Source organism: Canis aureus, chromosome 1 (genome assembly GCF_053574225.1).
Source record: "Canis aureus isolate CA01 chromosome 1, VMU_Caureus_v.1.0, whole genome shotgun sequence".
NCBI classification, from domain to species: Eukaryota; Metazoa; Chordata; class Mammalia; order Carnivora; family Canidae; genus Canis; species Canis aureus.
The window spans coordinates 98,560,890-98,581,081 of NC_135611.1; the positions used below are offsets into that span (position 1 = coordinate 98,560,890).

The 20,192-nt window shown below is 41.3% G+C and overlaps 1 protein-coding gene across 8 annotated transcripts in view; it reads right to left on the reverse strand.

Moving 5' to 3' along the window:
- Positions 1 to 20,192, reverse strand: part of ZNF169 (zinc finger protein 169) — a 45,666-nt gene continuing 25,474 nt past the window's right edge. For 6 of the 8 annotated variants that reach the window (XM_077910886.1, XM_077910898.1, XM_077910885.1 and 3 more), the window contains one exon: positions 1 to 4,640. In XM_077910886.1, coding sequence (XP_077767012.1) covers positions 3,124 to 4,640 — 1,517 coding nt within the window. In that variant the 3' untranslated portion in view covers positions 1 to 3,123. The remainder of the gene's footprint in view (positions 4,641 to 20,192) is intronic. The other 2 variants (XM_077910904.1, XM_077910892.1) reach the window with 1 other exon arrangement.

The following is a 20,192-nucleotide window of genomic DNA, read 5'->3' on the forward strand; positions in this document are numbered from 1 at the left end:
TATGGTTTGGCACTTTGCTCTTTTTACTTAAAACATTTCTTAAAAATCATTCCATGACATTTCGTTGGTATCTTCATTTTTTTTTCTCGCATTTTACTCCATCGTATGTACCTGTTTATTCAATTTCCTGTGCTTAGTCAAGCAGTTTTCAGAATTTGGAACTAGAAAGCATGCTATAAAAATAACTATGCATGTGTGTATTCATTCATACACTTGTCAGTGACTCTCCAGGACACATTTTCAGAAATGTGCTTGTTGTGGCAATGGGCAGGTGTACATATAGTCTTGTTACCCTAAATATTGCCAGGTTCACCTATATAAGGCTTATGCCATTTTGCATTCCTGCCAACAGTGTATGAAAATGCATTTTCCTGCAGCCCTACCAGGCAGAGTACTGTCCAGCTTTTGAGTTTTCATCAAGCTGAGTGAAATAATTTGAGTGTAGTTGTAGTTTGCATTTATCTTATCATGAGTGAAGCTCAGCAGCTTTTCAATATACCTCTTTTGGTAAACTGATCAGGTCTTTTGTCCACTTTCTTTGGCATTTCTGGTCTTTTGATTTTTTGAAAGTCTGTTAAATGACCTTTTATTTGTGAAATACGTTGACATTTGTTTTTTGATATATATTTTTTTTGCCATGTAAAATTTTGGTTATTTTATTTGGGGGGGTATTTTTTATTGCCTCAGGGCCCGGGGAAAATGACTGTGGGGACCATTCTGTGCCCCAGGCAAAGGGATAAGGCCAGCCCTGGGCTGGGCACAAAGCAAGCTAAAGGGACAGTACCTTGGGCTGGGTGGAAAGACAGGTGCTCTAGCTCCTTAGCCCCTGTCTGGTGGACTAGGGAGGGTTGTGGAAGAAAGGCCCGGAGTCCTCAGGTGGAATCACTGGTGTGTGGCTAATAGGATGCAGGGTTGGTGGTTCAGAAAGATGCCCTCACTAGCATTACTGGAGGACCTAAGAAAGGGTGATGATGAAGGCCCTCCCCCCACACAGGGCCAGAGTCCAGAACAAATAGACCATGACCCTCTGTGTATCCTGAGGGTTAGGACCACAGGATTCTTGACAGCTGAATAAATGAGGGTGTATGGTTGGTGTTCATCTTTATAAAGGAGCAGTTTATTAAACAGACCTGGGTGTGGAGGAAGGCTTGGAAATCAGGTGTGTCCAACTCACTCCCTGACAACCCCCCCCCCCCCCCCCCCCCCCCCCCCCCCCGCCAGGCCGCCAAGAGGAACAGTGTTCTTCCTGCTTTCTGCTTCAGGAAAGCATAGCACTGCCCAGTGCTTCCTGCTGGCTTCACATAAAGGTCATGACCTTTTATGGGGGGGTTCAGGGCAAGTAGGAATTTGGGGGGGGAGGGGCTGGTCCATAGGGCCGAGTGTTATGAACTAAATTTTCTAACAAAAGTTGATAATGAAGCCCTTTCCTGATGTTACAGTATTTGGGTACAGGACCTAAGGAAGTACTGAAAGATAAAGGATGTTGGAAAAGTGGAGCCCTGATCTTACAAGAATAAGGACACCAGAGTTCACTTGCTCTCTAGCACACATGCAAGGGAACAGCTACGCAAGGAGAATGTGCCACCTGCCAGGCAGGGGTCAGTAGATCAGGGTGATCGTGGGCTTGCAGTCCCAGGTTTTGTTATGGCAGCCCTGGCAAAAGAACACATACTAAGTATGACAAACTGTGGAGATGGTTTTAGACCTGGGTGATGGGTAGAGGGTGGGAAGAGTCTTGAGGTACTTGCTGGAGAAAGCCAAGGTTGCCTCAAAGAGGCCATGGTAGGAACAGGAAGATTAGAAATTCTGCTGTGACCTCAGACAGAAATGTGGAAGGTTACTGGAAACTGAAGGAAAGGCTGTCCTGATTATGAGGCAGTGAAAACGTGGCCGGGTTGTGCTCCATTGTTTAGTAGAGGGTAGAAGTCTGAGGTGACAAGTGACCACTTCTTAGCTGAGATGTCTAAGCAAGGGGTTGAAAGGTATACCTGTGTCTTATTGCTTCTCATAGAAATATGTGAGGAGGGAGGTAAATCGAAGGAACTGTTGAGCAAAAAGGAGCCAGAGCTTGAAGATTTGGGGAATTCTTAGCTCATTCCTATTGCGACAATGAGAAGGTATGTTCTGGAGAGAACACCAGTGGTGTTGCTGGACACTCGTTTGATAGATTAGTTTGGAACCAGTTAATGCTCAGTGGAAACTACAAGCCTGAACTAAGGATGGTACAGATAGGACACAGCATAGGCTGGCTGTAAGACCTCTTAGTGAGTAGCACCACAGAAGAGTTGTGAGTCCAACAGGAAATAGTGCAGTAGGTCTGCCATTCCCATGGTGGGCCCGGGGGGTGAATGCGTCCATGGTCTCAGGGGGCTGTACACTGCTGCTGCCCAGCAGGACCACAGGGCAAAGCATCCAACGAGACATTATTATCAAGCCTTAAAATCTAATAGAATTTGCCTCCTAGGCCATAGACATGTTCAGGGGACCCATCTTTTCTTCTTCCCCCTTGTGGAAAGGGAATGCAAATTCTACATCTGTGGTAACTTGTCTAGTTCACAGCTAGAGAGAACTCTGTCTCAGGATGAAACCTATTCCTAGCCTCACCCACACTTGATTTACATAACATTTTGGACAGAGTCAGTGCTGGGATAGGTCAACACTTTGGGAGCTGTTAAGAACATACCCTGAAGAAGAATGAATTTGGGGCCCCAGGGGTTGAGTTTTCCAAATTCATATGTTGAAGTCAACCCACATATGACCTCATTTGGTGACAGAGTGGGGTCCTAATCCAGTAAGGCTGGTGTCCTTGGAGGAGGAGGGGGAAACACCAGGAAAGTGCATATACGAAGGCCATGTGAGGACACAGTATGGGTGCAGGCATCTGCCAGCCGAGGACAGAGGCTTCAGTAGAAACCAACATGCATACATTGACTTGGACTTCTAGTCCCAAGAACTGTGAGAAATTGTTCTTCAGCCATCAAATTTGTGGTGTTTCATTATGGCAGCCCTGGCAAATTAAGACACATTGCTAGCACAGAACATAAACCATAAATCGACTGTCTTTCAAGCACTGAAAGAATACATTTTTTCCCTCTACTGCATTTGAGGGAAGTGAAACATTTCCTAGTGCTTCCTGCCACCTTCACACTCATGAGGAAAGGAAAGATTAGGAGAACAGCTTTGAGGTGGGAAGCGATGGCTGGACTTGGTCCTCCTGTGTCTGTGAAGGTGAGACTTCTGGCTAAAGCCCCGGCCGCACTCCCTGCACACATACGGCTTCTCTCCTGAGTGGGTGCGCTGGTGTCTGATAAGGGCCGACCTGAAGCCGAAGCCTCGCCCGCACTCACCGCATACACATGGCTTGCCCCCTGAGTGTGATCTCTGGTCAGAGGTGATGTGAGACTTCTGGCTGAGTCCTTGCTCACACACTCCGTACACATCAGCCCCTTCCTCTAAGTGTGTCCTCTGGTGTCTGGTGAGGAGGGACTTGAAGCCAAAGGTGCGCCCACACTCTGGACACAGGTAAGGCCTCTCCCCTGTGTGCGTCCTTTGGTGTCTGATGAGGGTAACCTTCTGACCAAAGCCACGCCCACACTCCGGGCACAGGTAAGGCCTCTCCCCTGTGTGTGTTCTCTGGTGTCCCATGAGGGAGACCTTCTGGCTAAAGCCACGCCCACACTCTGGACAGAGGTAAGGCTTCTCCCCCGTGTGTGTCCTCTGGTGTCTGACGAGGGTGACCTTCTGGCGAAAGCTGTGCCCACACTCAGCACAGACGTAAGGCTTCTCCCCGGAGTGTGTGACTTGATGACTGAGGAGCAGCGCCTGCTGCCTGAAGCCACGTCCACACTCAAGGCACAAAAAGGGCTTTTCCCCCGAATGTGAGCTGCGGTGTTGAAGGAGTGATGCCTTCTGGCAAAAGCCTCTCCCGCACTCAGGACACACAAAGGGCTTCTCCTGCAAGTGTGTCCTCTGGTGCAGGATGAGGGCGATCTTTTGGCGAAAGCCTCGCCCACATTCCTGACATTCAAAGGGCCTCTCCCCGGAATGTATCCTCTTGTGGTTGGTGAGTGAGGACGTGTACCTGAAGTGGCGCCCACACTCCCCGCACATGTAAGGCTTCTCCCCTGAGTGTTTCCTCTGGTGGATGGCGAGGGAGGACTTTCGGCCAAAGCCTCGCCCACATTCCCTACAGCTGTAAGGTTTCTCCCCTGAGTGTGTCCTTTGGTGCTTGGTGAGGTCTGACTTCTGACAGAAGCCTTTGCCACACTCAGGGCACACGTGATGCTTCTGGAGGTTCAAGAGGCTAGATTTGGGACCAAGTGCCAGTCGGTATTTTCCACACATGGCTGCTTCAGATGCCTCCTCAGGACACCTAACTCTCTCAATTTCCACCCAGTCTACTGGCTGACCCTGAGCAGGTCTGAAGAGCACCCTGGAAACCCCACTCAGCTGGAGTCTCCCTTCCCTCTCTCCATCATCTGCTTGTTCACTTGAGCAGCTTGGGATGGGGCTTTCTGTGTAGGAGCTTGGGAAGATCCGAGGAAGGTGACCACACAGCACATACTGTTGGAGGAACCGTGGACCAGGAAAGGTCACTGGGCATGAGTGGCCACGTGGCTGGAATTCTGGCCCTGGTTCTGCTAGAAAGAAGATGTTGGTCAGAATGGTTGGTTCCACCTGCCCAGTGGTCATTCCTTAGCTGTTCCCGCAACCCAGACTTCCTTTACAGTCCCACCTTTCCTCCCTCGCTGACACTCATGCATATCTTAGCACAGAAGACACATGTGATGAGCCAGTTCCAAACAAACACCAGCCCAGCAAGAAAGCATCAAGAGCAGCCTGGCCCTATGAATCACTGCTGTTGGTTACACACGTCCCCTAGTACAGCTGTGCAAGCCAGAGTCAGCAAAGTGATGCAAGTGTTCTCCACAGCTAGGTGCTTCCGCTGAAAAACTACATGACTCATGGGGGAGGCAGAGCAAGACAGTGGAGTAAGAGGACCTGAATCACACCCAGGCCTAGGTTTACAACTAGGTACCACTCACGTCTTACTTAGTCTGTAACCCAGGGAGTGAGCTAAAGACTGGCAGAACAGACTCCAGCACTGAATGCAGAGAAGCTGCATCAGAGAGGTTATGGAAAGTGGAAACCACAGTTGGAAGGTGCTCGAAGCGGGGAGCTGTGGTCACAGAGGAGAAAGCACCATGGAGCCCACACAGAGCAAACAAATCCCCAGCATGTTGGGCCTTGAAAACCAGAGGGGCTGAGTTCCATGAGTTTGTGTAACCAGTGGGATTTAGAGCTCTAAATGTCAGCCACTCAGCGCTGGGTGGTGAGTAAGCCAGGGCCTGCCCTAATATGACAGCAGCCTGAGAAGCAGCATAGAAGCGACAGCCTGCACGAGGGGAGGGAGATCGGCTTCTACTGATCCTGGAGCATGTTGGGGGACTCTGGGAACAAGGGAGTGGGCAGGTGCGCTGCTCCTGCTCCGGCCCCCGTGGCAGAAACACAGCCACCTTTTGGGAATGGGAGCACAGACATTTGCTGCTTTTCCTGCCACACCAAGTTCACTAGCCCCAGGCCTGGGCTGAGCAGAACTTCTGTGGCCACTGCGCTTCTTCAGGGGGTCTGGTTTTGTACTGGCAGCTCCTGCATAGGCCTTGCCCAGTTGCTGCACACCCCAGGCACTGGACCCCTGGCTGTCGCCTTGCTTTGGGGGAATCAACCTACAACTAGTGGCCCAGTGCAAGTTGTGCTGACCTTGTGCATCCCATGTCCAGCCACCACAGGTTCCCCAGGTGCCCTCTGTTGGTACCTCAGCTGCTTGAGCTTCCCCCAGGCCACTGCCGCTAATGTACGCCACACCCCTGGCCACTACCACACTGTGGGGAAATCTGCCCTAGGACTAGTGACTCCATGCAAATTAGGTTGCCACCATCCCACCCCTGAGCCCTCCTATGGTCATTCCCTTTCAAAGCCAGCCTGCCTGGGTCTCCCTAACACCACAGATAGCAAGCAGATCCTACAGCAGGCAGAGTCAGTGCAGAAGTCTGGACTGAAAGGAAAAGCTATTCAGACGCTAATAGCAGGGTGCAGGTAACACACACAGACACCTCTGAAGCGCCAGGTCCTGGTGAACAGGGAACACTGCAGGACCTTTTCTTCATAGAAGCACTACTTTCAAGAGGAGATGCAGCTGAGTTTCCTAACACGTAGAAACAGAAACAAAATGAGGAGACCAAGGAGTATGTCCCAAGTGAAAGACCATAATAAAACCACAGCAGGAGAGTAGCCTGATAGAGAATTTAAAGTAATGACCATAAGGACACTACTGGATGGAAAAAAAACTGGTTATTAGTGAGACCCTTAACACAGAGATGACATATCAGAGATGAGAACTCAAATGAAACTAAGAATACAATGGATGGAATAAATAGGCTACAGGACAGAGAGGAATGTATTAGTGATCTGGAAGATAGAGGAATATAAAGCAGTCAAGCTGAGCAGATGAGAGAAAAACACTACATAAGAGAACAGACTTAGGGACCTCCATGACTCCCTCAAACATAGTAACTATTTGCATCTACATAGGGATCTCAGAAGAGGCAGGGAAGAAAATGTATTTGAAGAAATAACAGCTCCAAGTTTCCCAAATCTAGGAAGGGAAACATTCAGATTCAGGAGGCACAGAGAACCCCCAACAAGATCAACCCACGGAGATTAACTCCAAGACACATAGGAATCAAACTGACAATTTAAAGGGTGCAAGAAAATGTGCACACACAGAGAAACCCCATTAAGGCTATTAGATTTTGTAAGCCAGATGGGAGTGGCATCATATATATTCAAAGTGCTGAAAGGGAAACCTCTGCAGCCAAGAATACTTTATATCCAGCAAAACCATCATTCAGGATAGGAGAAAGAAAGAGTTTCCCAGATCAAATCTACAGGAGTCTGTGACCACCAAACTAACTGTAGAAGAAAGATGAAAGGGAACACTTTTCAATGGAAAGATAAGGGAGAGTATGAAAAAGTACAAAAAAAATAATGGATGTAAATTAAGATACCATACACCTAAAACATGGAAGGGAGGGGAGGAGTAAGGAATGAGTTCAACACTGAGTGACCATTAGCTTAAAACAGACTGCCATATGCAGAAGATGTTCTATATAATCAAGTGGTAACCACAAATCAAGAAACAGATAAGCAATACATAAAGAGTAAAGAACCCAGGTATATCACTAAAGAAAACCAACAAGCTGTGAAAGAGAAGAATCAGAAAAAAAGCCATAAATACAACCACAAAACAAGTAACAAAATGGCAATACGTATGTATCAGTAATTACTCTCTTTCCTTTTTTTTTTAATTTTTATTTATGATAGTCACAGAGAGAGAGGGAGAGAGGCAGAGACACAGGCAGAGGAAGAAGCAGGCTCCATGCACCGGGAGCCCGACGTGGGATTCGATCCCGGATCTCCAGGATCGCGCCCTGGGCCAAAGGCAGGCGCTAAACCGCTGCGCCACCCAGGGATCCCCAGTAATTACTTTCAATGTAAAATGGACTACATGCTCCACTCACAAGACATAGCATGACACAGTAAATAAACCAAGACCCATTTATATGCTGCCTTGCAGAGACTCCTCTCAGACCTAAAGACACATGAAGATTGAAAGTGAGGGGATGGAGAACATCGTACAAATAGACGTCAAAAGAAGCTGGAGTAGCAGTACTTCTATCAGACAAAGCAGACTATAAAAGTCTGTAAAAAGAGTCAAAGAAGGATACTATAGAATCGAGAAGATATAACAATTGTAAATAGTTGTGTACCCAACATGGCAGCACCCAAATATTTAAAACAGTTAAGAACAAACACGAAGGAACTATTTGGTAGAAATAAAAAAATAATAGAGGGCTTTAACACATTAATGGATAGATCAAACAAAAACAAGGAAACCAATGGCTTTGAATGGCACGGGGAACAGATATAGTCAGAACATTCCATCCTAAAACAGCACAATACACACATTCTTTTTAAGGGCTCAGGAAACATTCTCCAGAACAGATCACATATTAGGCCACAAAACAAGCCTCAACAAATTAAAGACTGAAGTCATACTGTGCATCTCAGACCAAAACACCTTGAAACTAGAAATCAACCACAAGAAAAAAATCTGGAAAGACTACAGATATATGAGGTTAAATAACATGCCACTAAACAAGGAGTTGGTCAGCTGAGAAACCAAAGAATACATTTAAAAGTACATGGAAACAAGTGAAAACAATGGTCCAAAACCTTTGGGAATGCAGCAAAAGCCGTTTTAAGAGAGAAGTATATACAATACAGGCCTATCTCAAGAAGCAGGAAAACTCTCAAACAACCTAACCTTATACCTTAAACCTTATACCTAACCTATATACTTAAAGGAGCTAAAAAAAAAAAAAAAAAAAAAAAAAAAAAAAAAAAAGGACACCCAAAACCAGCAGAGGGAAAGAAATAATAAAGCTTACAGCAGAAATAAATGATATAGAGACCCCTCCCCCCTAAAAACTCCCAAATCCCCAAAACAATAAAACAATGAAACCAGGATCTGGTTCTTTGAAAACATAAAATTGACAAACCCTTATTCAGGTTCAAATAAACCAACTCAGAAATGAAAGAGAAATAACAACCAACATCACAGAAATACAGTTAAGAAATTACAAAAAACTATATACTAACCAGTTATACAATCTAGAAGAAATGGATAAATTCCTAGGAACATATAACCTACCAAAACTGAAGCAAGAAGAAATATAAAATTTGAAGAAACCAATTAGCAGCAAGGAGATCGAATCAGCAATCAAAAAATTTCCAACAGGGATGCCTAGGTGGCTCAGCAGTTGAGGGTCTGCCTTGGGCTCAGGGCGTAACCTGGAGTCCTGGGATCAAGTCCCACATCGCCCTCTGCCTATGTCTCTGCCCCTCTCTCTTAATCTGTGTCTCATGAATAAATAAAATCTTAAAAAAAAAAAAAAAAACTTCCAGCAAACAAAAGTCCAGGATCAGACAGCTTCCCTGGCAAATTCTACCAAAGATTTTTTTTTTTAAGACTATTTATTTATTTTAGAGAGTACGTGAGAGCACATAGAGGGAAAAGCAGACTTCCACTGATACAGGGCTTGATCCCAGGACCCCGAGATCATGACCTGAGACGAAGGCAGATGCTTAACCAGCTCAGCCACCCAGGCATCCCTCTACCAAAGATTTAAAGAGTAGTTAATATTCTTCTTAAATTCCTTCTATGAGACCACTATTATCCTGATACCAAAACCAGATAAAGACACCACCACAAAGAACTACAGGTCGATATCTCTAATGAACATAGATGCAAAAATCCTTCACAAAATACTAGCAAAGAGATTCCAACAATACATTTAAAAAAAAAATCATTCACCAGGATCAAGTGGGATTTATTTCTGGGGATGCAAAGGTGATTCAATAATTGGAAATCAACATGAAACATCACATCAATAAGAGAAAGAAAAACTGTATGATCATTTCCATAGACTCAGTAAAAGCATTTGTACAGCATCCATTCATAGTAAAAACCCTCAGCAAAGTAGGTTTAGAGAGAATATACTTCAACATAATAAAGGCCATACATGAAAAACCCACAGCTAACTTCATCCTCAATGGGGAGAAACCTGACTGCTTTCCCCCCTAAGGTCAAGAACAAAACAAGGATGTCTGTCTGCTCTAACCATTTTTTTTTTTTTTAAGATTTATTTATCTGAGAAGAAGAGAGCAAGGGCAAGAGAGAGCATGAGGAAGGGCAAAGGGAGAGGGAGAAGCAGACTCCTTGCTGAGCAGGGAACCCAACATGGGGTTTGATTCCAGGATCCTGGGATCATGACCTGAACTGAAGGCAGACACTGACTGAACCATCCAGGCACCCCCCACCCTACTCTCACTTTTATTCACCATAATACTGGATGTACTAGACACAACAATTAGATAATATATAGAAAAAAAAGGTACCCAAACTGGTAAGGAGGAAGTAAAAATTTCACTATTTGCAGGTGACATGAGACTATATTTAGAAAATCATAAGGACTCTACCGGAAAGCTACAAGAACTGATTAAACAAAAACAAAAAAAACAACTGATAGATAAATTCAGTAAAGTTGTAGGATACAATATCAATGTGAAGAAATCTTTTGTATTTCTATACACTGATAATAAAGCAAGAGAAATTAAGAAAATCCAATTTACATCTGCCCCCCAAATAAGATACCTAGGAATAAGCCTAATCAAAGAGGTGAAAAACTTGTGGTGTGAAAACTATAAAACACCAATGAAAGATACTGAAGACAACATAAGGACATATGAAAGACCTGCATGCTTATAGATTGGAAGAACAAATATTAAAATGCCAATACTTACCCAAAGCAACCTACACATTTAATGCACTCCCTACCAAATACCAACAGCATTTTTCACAGAACTAGAGCAAACAATCTTAAAATCTATATGGGACCACAGAAGACTTTAAACTGACAAAGCAGTTTTGAAAAAGAAAAGCAGGGGATCCCTAGGTGGCTCAGCGGTTTGGTGCCTGCCTTTGGCCCAGGGTGTGATCCTGGAGTCCTGGGATCGAGTCCCGTGTTGGGCTCCCGGCATGGAGCCTGCTTCTCCCTCCTCCTGTGTCTCTGCCTCTCTCTCTCTCTCTCTATCATAAATAAATAAATCTTTAAAAAAAGAAAAAGAAAAGCAAAGTTGGAGGTATCATAATTCCAGACTTCAAGTTATGTTACAAAAGTTGTAGTAATCAATACAGTATGGCACTGGCACAGAAACAGACACATAGATCAACAGAAAAGAATCCAGGACCTAGAGATAACCCCACAATTAAATGCTCAGTTAATCTTTGATAAAGGATTAAAGAATATCCAGTGGGATGTTCTCTTCAACAAATGGTGTTGGGAAAACTGATCAGCTATATGCAAAAGAATGAAACTAGACCACTTTCTTAGAACATATATAAAAATAAAATGGATTAAAGACCAAAATGTGAGACCTGAAGCCATAAAAAATCCTAGAAGACAGCATAGGCAGTAATGTCTGACATCAGCCAAAGCAACATTTTTATAGATATGTTTCCTGAGGCAAAATAAAAGCAACGATAAACTATTAGGACAACATCAAAATAAAAAGCTTCTGCAGAGTAAAAGAAACAATCAAACTAAAAGGCAGTCTACTGAATGGGGATATATATTGGCAAGTGACCTATGCAATAAAGGGAGAGAATCCAAAATATATAAAGAACTTCTAAAATTCAGCACCCAAAAAATGAATAATCCAATTAAAAATGGGCAGAAGACATGAACAGACATTTCTCCAAAGAAGATGGCCTAAAGACAGATGAAAAGATGCTCAACATCATTAATCATCAGGGAAATGCAAATCAAAACTATGATGAGATATCCCCTTACACCTGTCAGAATGGCTAAAATCAAAAACCCAAGAAACAATAGCTGTTGGCAAGGGTGTGCAGAAAAAGGAACCACCCACCCCTCTTGCACTGTTTGATGGGAATGCAAACTGGTGCTGCCACTGTAGAAAACAGTATGGAGGTTCCTCAAAATTGAAAACTAGAACTACCATCTGATCCAGCAACTGCACCACTAGGTATTTACCCAAAGAATACAAAAATACTGATTCAAGGGATACATGTGCCTCAATGTTTATTGCAGCATTATTTACAACAGCAGAATTATGGAAACAGCCTGTTCATTGACAAATAAAAGGATAAAGATGTTGTGTTTTCACACACACACACACACACAAAATTGGGATATTATTCAGCAAAAAAAAGAATTAAAACTTGCCATTTGCAATGACATGGATGGAGCTAGGTATAATGCTAAGTGAAATAAATCAGTGAGAAAAAGACAAATATTAATGTGATTTCACCTATGTGGAATTTAACAAATGCTCAAAGGAAAAAAAAGACAAACCAAGAAACATACTCTTAACTATAGAGAACTGATGGTTACCAGAAGGGAGGGGAGTAGGGGAATGGCATTAAATGGGTGATGGGGATTAAGGAGTGCACTTGTAATGAGCACAGGGTAACATATGGAATTGCTGAATCATTTCATTGTAAGCCTGAAATTAATATAATACTGTAAAATATATATATATACATATAATATTGTACATTAACTAAATGGAATTTAAATAAAATTTAAGTAACTGTGACTTGTTACAAATTTCTTTAGTGATTTTTTTTCCTACAAGAAAGGGATCAAATAACTAACCAGAGTGTTCTGTCTGCCTTGGCTTGCTTATACCCCTACTGGGTCATAAAGCCTTCCAGTGGAGGAAGCACTTTTGTGTGTCTTCCCAATTACATATGGTGGCTGATTTAAATATAGTTAAGTGTCACCTTTATGGAAATGATAGCTGGCCTGCTTACGGTTCTCCTTCTCCTTCTGTTCTTCCCACCAACCTCCCTCTTTAAAAAATAAAAACAATTTTAACCAACAAAATATAGTTAATCATAAAATTTTTCAGGATGAAAAAGAAAATTAAGCAGCATATAAACTGTTAAAATCTCCAACTGCTCTTGTGCTAATTGACTTTTTAGACCAGTAAATACTTCAGTAATTGTACATGAACTCAAAACTTTACAAAGCAAAGAGAAAAGATCAATGCCTAATGGTTCCTTAAAGAAAATTTTCCTTCTGCAGCTGCATTTGAGGAATGAAAAGTGTAGTTGTGTGTTAAGTGAATGGTCTTAGACATTGGCCCCTGAGAGAAGGCATGCCATGCATTCACTGCTTTTAAACAAGTTTCAGAATTCTGAGCCTTGGTCCACAGGTAAAAGGGATAGGTTTTCAACATTAATCAGAATTAATCCCTGGAAATCAGACAACTTTCATAACATACCATCTCTATGACTTATTATTTTGGTTTTATTTTTTATTTAAATTTAATTAACATGTAATGTATTACTAGTTTCAGAGGTAGAGGTCAATGATGTATCAGCCTTATAAAACACCCAGTGCTCATCACATCACCTGCCCTCCTTAATGTCCATCACCCAGTTACCCCATCCCCCACCTCCTTCCCCTCCAGAGACCCTCAGTTTGTTTCCTAGAGTTAAGAGTCTCTCTGATTTGGTCTTGTTTTATTTTTCCTGTCTTCCTGTATGATCCTCTGTTTTGTTTCTTAAATTCCACATGAGTGACATCATATGAAAACTGTCTCTTATTTCGCTTAGCATGACTTCTTAAGGTAAAAAGTTTAAATCACTGATCACAAACCTTCCTTCTCTTCTAATATAACCACTTTAGGCTATCAATGTCCCTGTAAACACACAGGGGCATTGCTGAAAAGAATTTTAAAAGACCTAGAGAGTGGGTTATAAGACTTGATATTGGTAAGGTGAGTTATCTGTAGATACACCAAAATATCAATAGTAAACACTATCTAGGTTTTCTTTGTCTTTCCTCCATCCCTCCCTCCCTGCCTCCTTTCCCCTTGCTTTCGTTTTTTTGTTTTTTTTTAATGAGAAGCTGACACTAAAATATAAGTGGAAGTGCAAAGGATGTACACTACCCAAAGCAATCTTTAAAAAAACCAAAACCAAAAACCTGACAGAGAGGGAGAGACTTACACTATCTGACTTCAAGACAATGGTCCTACAGTAATATAGACTGTGGTTTAAGGACAGGCCTATTAATGAAAGAAACAGAACTGAAAATGTAAAACAGATCCACACTTAGCCAGCCAGTCATTGGATTTTCAACAAAGCAATTTAAGGAGGGGAAATCAGGTCATTTCAACAAAAAATGCTAGAGCCACTGGCTATCCATATGCATGAGAAAAATCTTGATTCCTGCCTCACACCATACACAAAAAATTACTTCAAGATGGGTCACAGACTTAGATGTAAAAGCTAAAACTTTACAGCATTTAGAAAATGTATTTTCATGACAATAAATTTTAAATAAAAATTAGACTTCCTCATCAAAATTAAACATCTGCTCATCAAAGGCAACTGTTAAAAAAATGAACAGAAAAGCTTCAGACTAAGAAAATTTTTGCAAAATGTGCATATGCCCAAGAACTACTGTCCAGAATTAATAAAGAACTCCCAAAATTCAACAATTTTAAATATGCAATAAACTGGAAACTGGAGAAAGATTTGAATGTATACTTCACAAAGTATATGATATATACATATGAATGATTAAAAAATACATAGAAAGTGCTCAACACTGACCCATCAAGGAAATGGAAATTAAAGCCCCTGTAAGATACCACTACATACCCATTACAGATACGATGAAAACTGTCAGGATGTGAGGCAAAGGAACTCTCAATGGTCACTTCTCATAAAACTGCATATATTGTAACCCTAGAACCCAGTGTATTAGGTTGAATGGTATCCACCAAAATTCATGTCTACCTAGAACATGTGAATGTTGACTTAATTTGAAATCAAGTCTTTGCAGATGTGATCAGGTTAAGAAGAGGTCACACAAGAAGAGGTCACACTAAATTAGGGTGAGCCATTTTTTTTTGTTTTAAGATTTTATTTACTTATTCATGGAGACACACAGAGAGAGAGGCAGAGGGAGAAGCAGGCTCCATGCTGGGAGCCGGACGTGGGACTCGATCCCAGGTCCCCAGGATCACACCCTGGGCTGCAGGCGATGCCAAACCGCTGCGCCACCAGGGCTGCCCTAGGGTGAGCCTTAATTCAACAACTGGCATCCTCACAAGGAGAAAAAGACTTGGATACAGAGATACATAGAAGGAAGAAGGCTATGTGATCACAAAGACATGGATTGGAATGACACAGCAACAAGCCAAGGAATGCTAAGGATTGCCAGCAACCGCCAGAAGCCAGCAGAGAGGTGAGGAACAGATCTCCCCCAGAATGTCCAGAAGGAACCAACCCTACCAACCAACCCTGGTCAACCCAGAAGGAATTCCAGCTTCTGAACTGTGAGAGAATAGATTTCTTTTGTTTAAGCCTCTCAGTTTGTGGTAATTTGTTATAGGAATGCTAAGAAACTAAAACACCCAAACTTACTCTAGGTATTTATCCAAAGGAAATGAAAACATAGGTTTATGAAAACAAAACAAAAACATAGCATAAGAATACTAATAACAGCTTTTTCACAATAACTATGGACTAAAAGCCATCAAGGTGTCTACTGAGGAGAAAGGATAAATAGTTGTATATTTATATGATGGGATGCCACTCAGCATTAAAAAGGAACTGACTACTGATGGATGCAACAACATGGCTGAAGCTCAAAAACTATGTACTGAACAAAAGAAATCTACACAAAAGAGTACATATGATTATATTCACACAAAATTTTAGAGTGGGAAAAGTTAATCTACCATGAAATAAAATCAAGACCAGTGGCACCTCTGAGGAATAGGGTGGGGGTTTACTGGAATGGGTCAGAAGGGAGCTATCTGGGATGGTAATGATCTGTTTTTGATAGAGTTTGGGTTTTAGAGATGTATACATCATTTGGATTCATACACCAGCAAACATAAGACTTTGTATTTTCTCTAAGTAAATTCCACCCAAAAAGAACAAGTACACTACTCTAGGTAATTACACACATCTACCCACCACCTTTCATGGCACTCCCTTGCTGAGATGAACTACCAGGGACTGCCCTCTTAAAATGTGGTGTCTGAAGATGCTTAAGTGGACACACTAGACCTGAGTCCATAGGTCCCTGCTTGCCATCCACCCATATGAGCCAACTCAGGAGCAGACTCTCTTTCCTCTCACTTGTTAGAATGTCTTTGCCAGATCCATTCAGTGGTCAGATCAGATCTTTAGACACACTTACATCTGTCAATTACTCTTGAGGGATAGAGAGCATCTAAGGAGAAATGAACAAGGACATCCCAAATGACCTCACAAAATGACAGCAATAGCCACCCATAACCAGGACATCATAAGCTCTTTACCTACCCACAGAAAGAACAATAGTCTCTTTTCCAGGAAGAATAAAGTCTTGACACAGAGCTCTTACTCAGATATGCTCAGCTATCCAGCTCTCCCTAAGAGGAACTGCTTACACTAAACTTATCACTCTTACTAACCAAGGAGATCTTGCTAAAAAACTGTCAGAATGGCCAAAATAAAAAGTAGTGCTGATACCAGATGCAGGCAAGAAGATTGAGAAATGATTATTCAAACACTGCTAGTGGGGGGATCCCTGGGTGGCGCAGCGGTTTAGCACCTGCCTTTGGCCCAGGGCGCAATCCTGGAGACCCGGGATCGAATTCCACGTCAGGCTCCCCGTGCATGGGGCCTGCTTCTCCCTCTGCCTGTGTCTCTGCCTCTGTGTGTGTGTGTGTGACACTATCATAAATAAATAAATAAATAAATAAATAAATAAATAAGTAAGTAAGTAAGTAAGTAAGTAAGTAAGTAAGTAAGTAAATTAAAAAAAACCAACACTGCTAGTGGGAACTTAAATGGTATAACCATTCTAGACATGAGTATTCCACTTTTTTATAAAACTAAACATTTATTTACCATATGACTCAGCAACTGCATTCTTGAGCATTTATCCCAGAAATAAGACCTATGTTCACACAAAAACCTATATAGAAATGTGTAAGGCACCTTCATCTATAATAGCCAAAAACTGCAAACAATCCAAATGTCCTTCAGTGGGTGAATAGTTTAACAAACTGTAGTACATTAATACAAATATGACTCAGCAATATAAGGAATGAAGTATTGGTACGTGCTAGGTTTGGATGGATCTCAAGAGCACTACACTGAAAAGGCAATCCCAAATGTAACATACTATATGACTTCTTTTATATAACATTCTTGAAATGACAGAAATCATAAAGACAGAGAACAGATTAGTGGTTGCCAGAAGGTAGGAGAGGCGGGGAAGGGGTGGGTGGTTGAGGGAGTTGGCTGTCACTATAAAAAAGCAGCACAAGGCATCCCTGTGATGCAGCTGTTGTTCTGTATCTTTGAATATAGTGCAATTACAGGAATTTAGATGGGATAAAATTTCATAGAACTAGATGAACACACACCCCATCACATGCACAAAAGAGCAAAGGGAAAACTGGTGAAATCTGAGTAAGATCACTGCATTGTGTTAACAAAAATACAGGCCTGGTTTAACAAGAAAAGAAATGTCATTTACCTCATATATGGAATTTAAGAATGAAAATAGATGAACATAGGGGAGGAGGGGGGGAAAAAAGAGAAGAAAACCATAAGACACGCTTGACTACAGAGAACAAACAGGGCTGCTGGAGGGGAGGTAGGCAGGAGATGGGCTAGATGAGTGATGGGTATTAAGGAGGGCACTTGTTGTGATGACACTGGATGTTATACGTAAGTGATGAAAACAATACTATACTATATGTTAACACTATATGTTAACTAGCTAGATTTTAAACTTGAAACATTAAAAAAAATGACTGCACTTGTTGAGGTGAGCACAGGGTGATGTATGGAATTGCTTAATCACTACCCTGTACACTTGAATCTGTATGCTATAACACTGTATGTTAAATAAAATTAAAACTAAAACTTAAAAAAAAAATCAAAGACTAAAAAAACCCCAGATATGATCATCTTAAAAGATGCCCAAAAAACATCTGGCAAAAATCCAACATCCATTCCCAATAAACTCTCAGAAAATAAAGAATAGAAATTTGTTGTGCTGATAAAGGGCAGCTATAAAACTTACACTTAGGAGAAAGCATTCCCCAAAAGATTAGGAACAAGGAAAGGATGTCCACTCTCACCATTTAAATTCATCATTGCACTGGATGTTCTCGCCTGTGCAATGAGGCAAGAAAAAAGAAAAATATACTGAATGTAAAGAAGTAAAACTTATTCACAAATAACACGATCATCTATGTAGAAAATGCTATAGAATTTTTGAAAAAAGCTATTAGGACTAAAAAGTAAGTTTTGGAAATTTATCAGATACAAGATCCTTAACCATAAGTTAAATGTATTTCTCTAAACTTTCAACAGTTACAAACTAAACTTGAAAATAGCTTAATTTAAGTAGTATCAAAAATATGAAATATAGAGGGATAAATCTGACCAGAGATGTAAAGATTTGTATAATAAAAAATTATAAAACAAGGCTGACAGAAATTAAAATGGAGAGATAAACAGTGTTCACATATTGGGTGATACAATGTTAATGATATTTAAAATGAGGTAGATTTAACTCAATCCAAATCAAAATCCCAGCAGGCTTTGTAAAGTTGCTGATTCTAAAATCAATATGGAAATACGAAGAATCTAGAATAATTAAAATAAACTAAAAAGGAAAAAACAGAGATTTATACTGAGTTCCAGACTTAAAAAGCTACATTAATCAAGACCATGTGGTACAGACATCAAGACAAAGAGGGGCGCCTGGTGACTCAGTGGGTTAAGTGTCTGCTTTCAGCTCAGATCATGATCTTGGAGTTATGTGATCGAGCCCCTTACTGGCCCTCCCTGTTCAGCGGGGAGTCTACTTCTCCTTCTGCTCCTCACCCCATTCTGTCTCTCAAATAAATAAATCTAAAAAAAAAAAAAAAAGAAAAAGGAGTGGAAAAAAAAAGTCCAGGGCCACCTAGGAGGCTCAGTCTTAACCGATTCGATTCGATTAAGCATCTGATTTTTTTTATATCGGCTCAGGTCTTGATCTCAGGGTCATGAATTCAAGCCCTGTGCCGGGCTCCACACTGGGCATGGAGCCAACTTAAAAAAAAAAAAGAGAGTCCAAATATAGACCGCTTATACATTTGGTCAACTAGTTTACCACAAGGGTAAATAAGCAAATCAATAGAGAACAGCTTGGGCAGCCCCAGTGGCGCAGCGGTTTGGCGCTGCCTGCAACCTGGGGTGTGATCCTGGGGACCTGCTTCTCCCTCTGCCTCTCTGTCTCAATAAATAAATAAAATCTTTAAAAAAAATTAAAAAAAAAAAAGAACAGCTTGCCTTTACAGTAAATGGCGCTGGAAAATCTGGGTATTTGTATGCAAAACAAACAAATGTACTTAAATCCAGAGCTGGTACTAAGTATAAAAATTTACTCTAAATATGGAGCTAAATATAAAATAAAAATTATAACACTTTTAGAAGAAAAAATATATGAAAATTTGTTACACCTTAGATCAGGCAAAGTTTTCTTAAATACACTACCAAAAGTGAAATTCATGAGATAAAAAACTAAATATTAGACTTCACCAAAATTGAGAATTTCTTTGAAAGACACTATTAAAAGAATGAAAAGAAAGCCATAGGGAAAATATCTGTAAATCAAACGTCTGATAATGACCTACTATACAGAACATATGAAGAATTTTCAGAACTCAATAGCAAAAATATAAGAAACCAGTTTTTTAAGTGGGCAAAAGATTTGAGAAGACGTTTCACCAAAGACATACATACAGATGTAAAGACATACAGATGGCAAATAAGCACATGAAAAGATTCTCAACATCAGTCACTAGGTAAATGTCAAACAAAACACAGATGCCACTCTACAGCTATGTGAATGCCTAAAATTAAAATAACAATACCAAATTTTGACAAAGATGTGGAGCATCTGAACCCTCACACTCTGCTGGTGGGAATGTGAATGGTAGGTATAGCTTCTTTGGAAAACAGTTTTTGAGTTCCATGAAAAGCCTCTTATAACCTAGCCTTTCCAGTCCCAGATATTTATCCAAAAGAAATAAAAAACTTGTCATGAAGGTTCACACTTATTTTACTTGTATTCGTCAAAACTGGAGCCTATTTCACTGAGGGGGGCACTTGGCGGGATGAGCACTGGCTGTTATGCTAAATGTTGGCAAAATGAACTCCAATTAAAAATATTTTTTTAATTTTTAAAAAATTAAAAAAAAAAAAAACTGGAGGGATTCCTGGGTGGCTCAGCGGTTTAGAACCCTAGTGCCTAAGTGCCTTCAGCCCAGGGCGTGATCCTGGAGTCTCAGGATCGAGTCCCATGTCGGGCTCCCTGCGTGGAGCCTGCTTCTCTCTCACCTGCGTCTCTGCCCCTCTCTCTCTCTGCGTCTCTCATGAATAAATAAATTAAAAAATAAAAAAATAAAAAAACAAAAAAACTGGAGCCTATTTAAACATCTTTCAATAGGTGAATAGTTAAATAAGTTGCAGT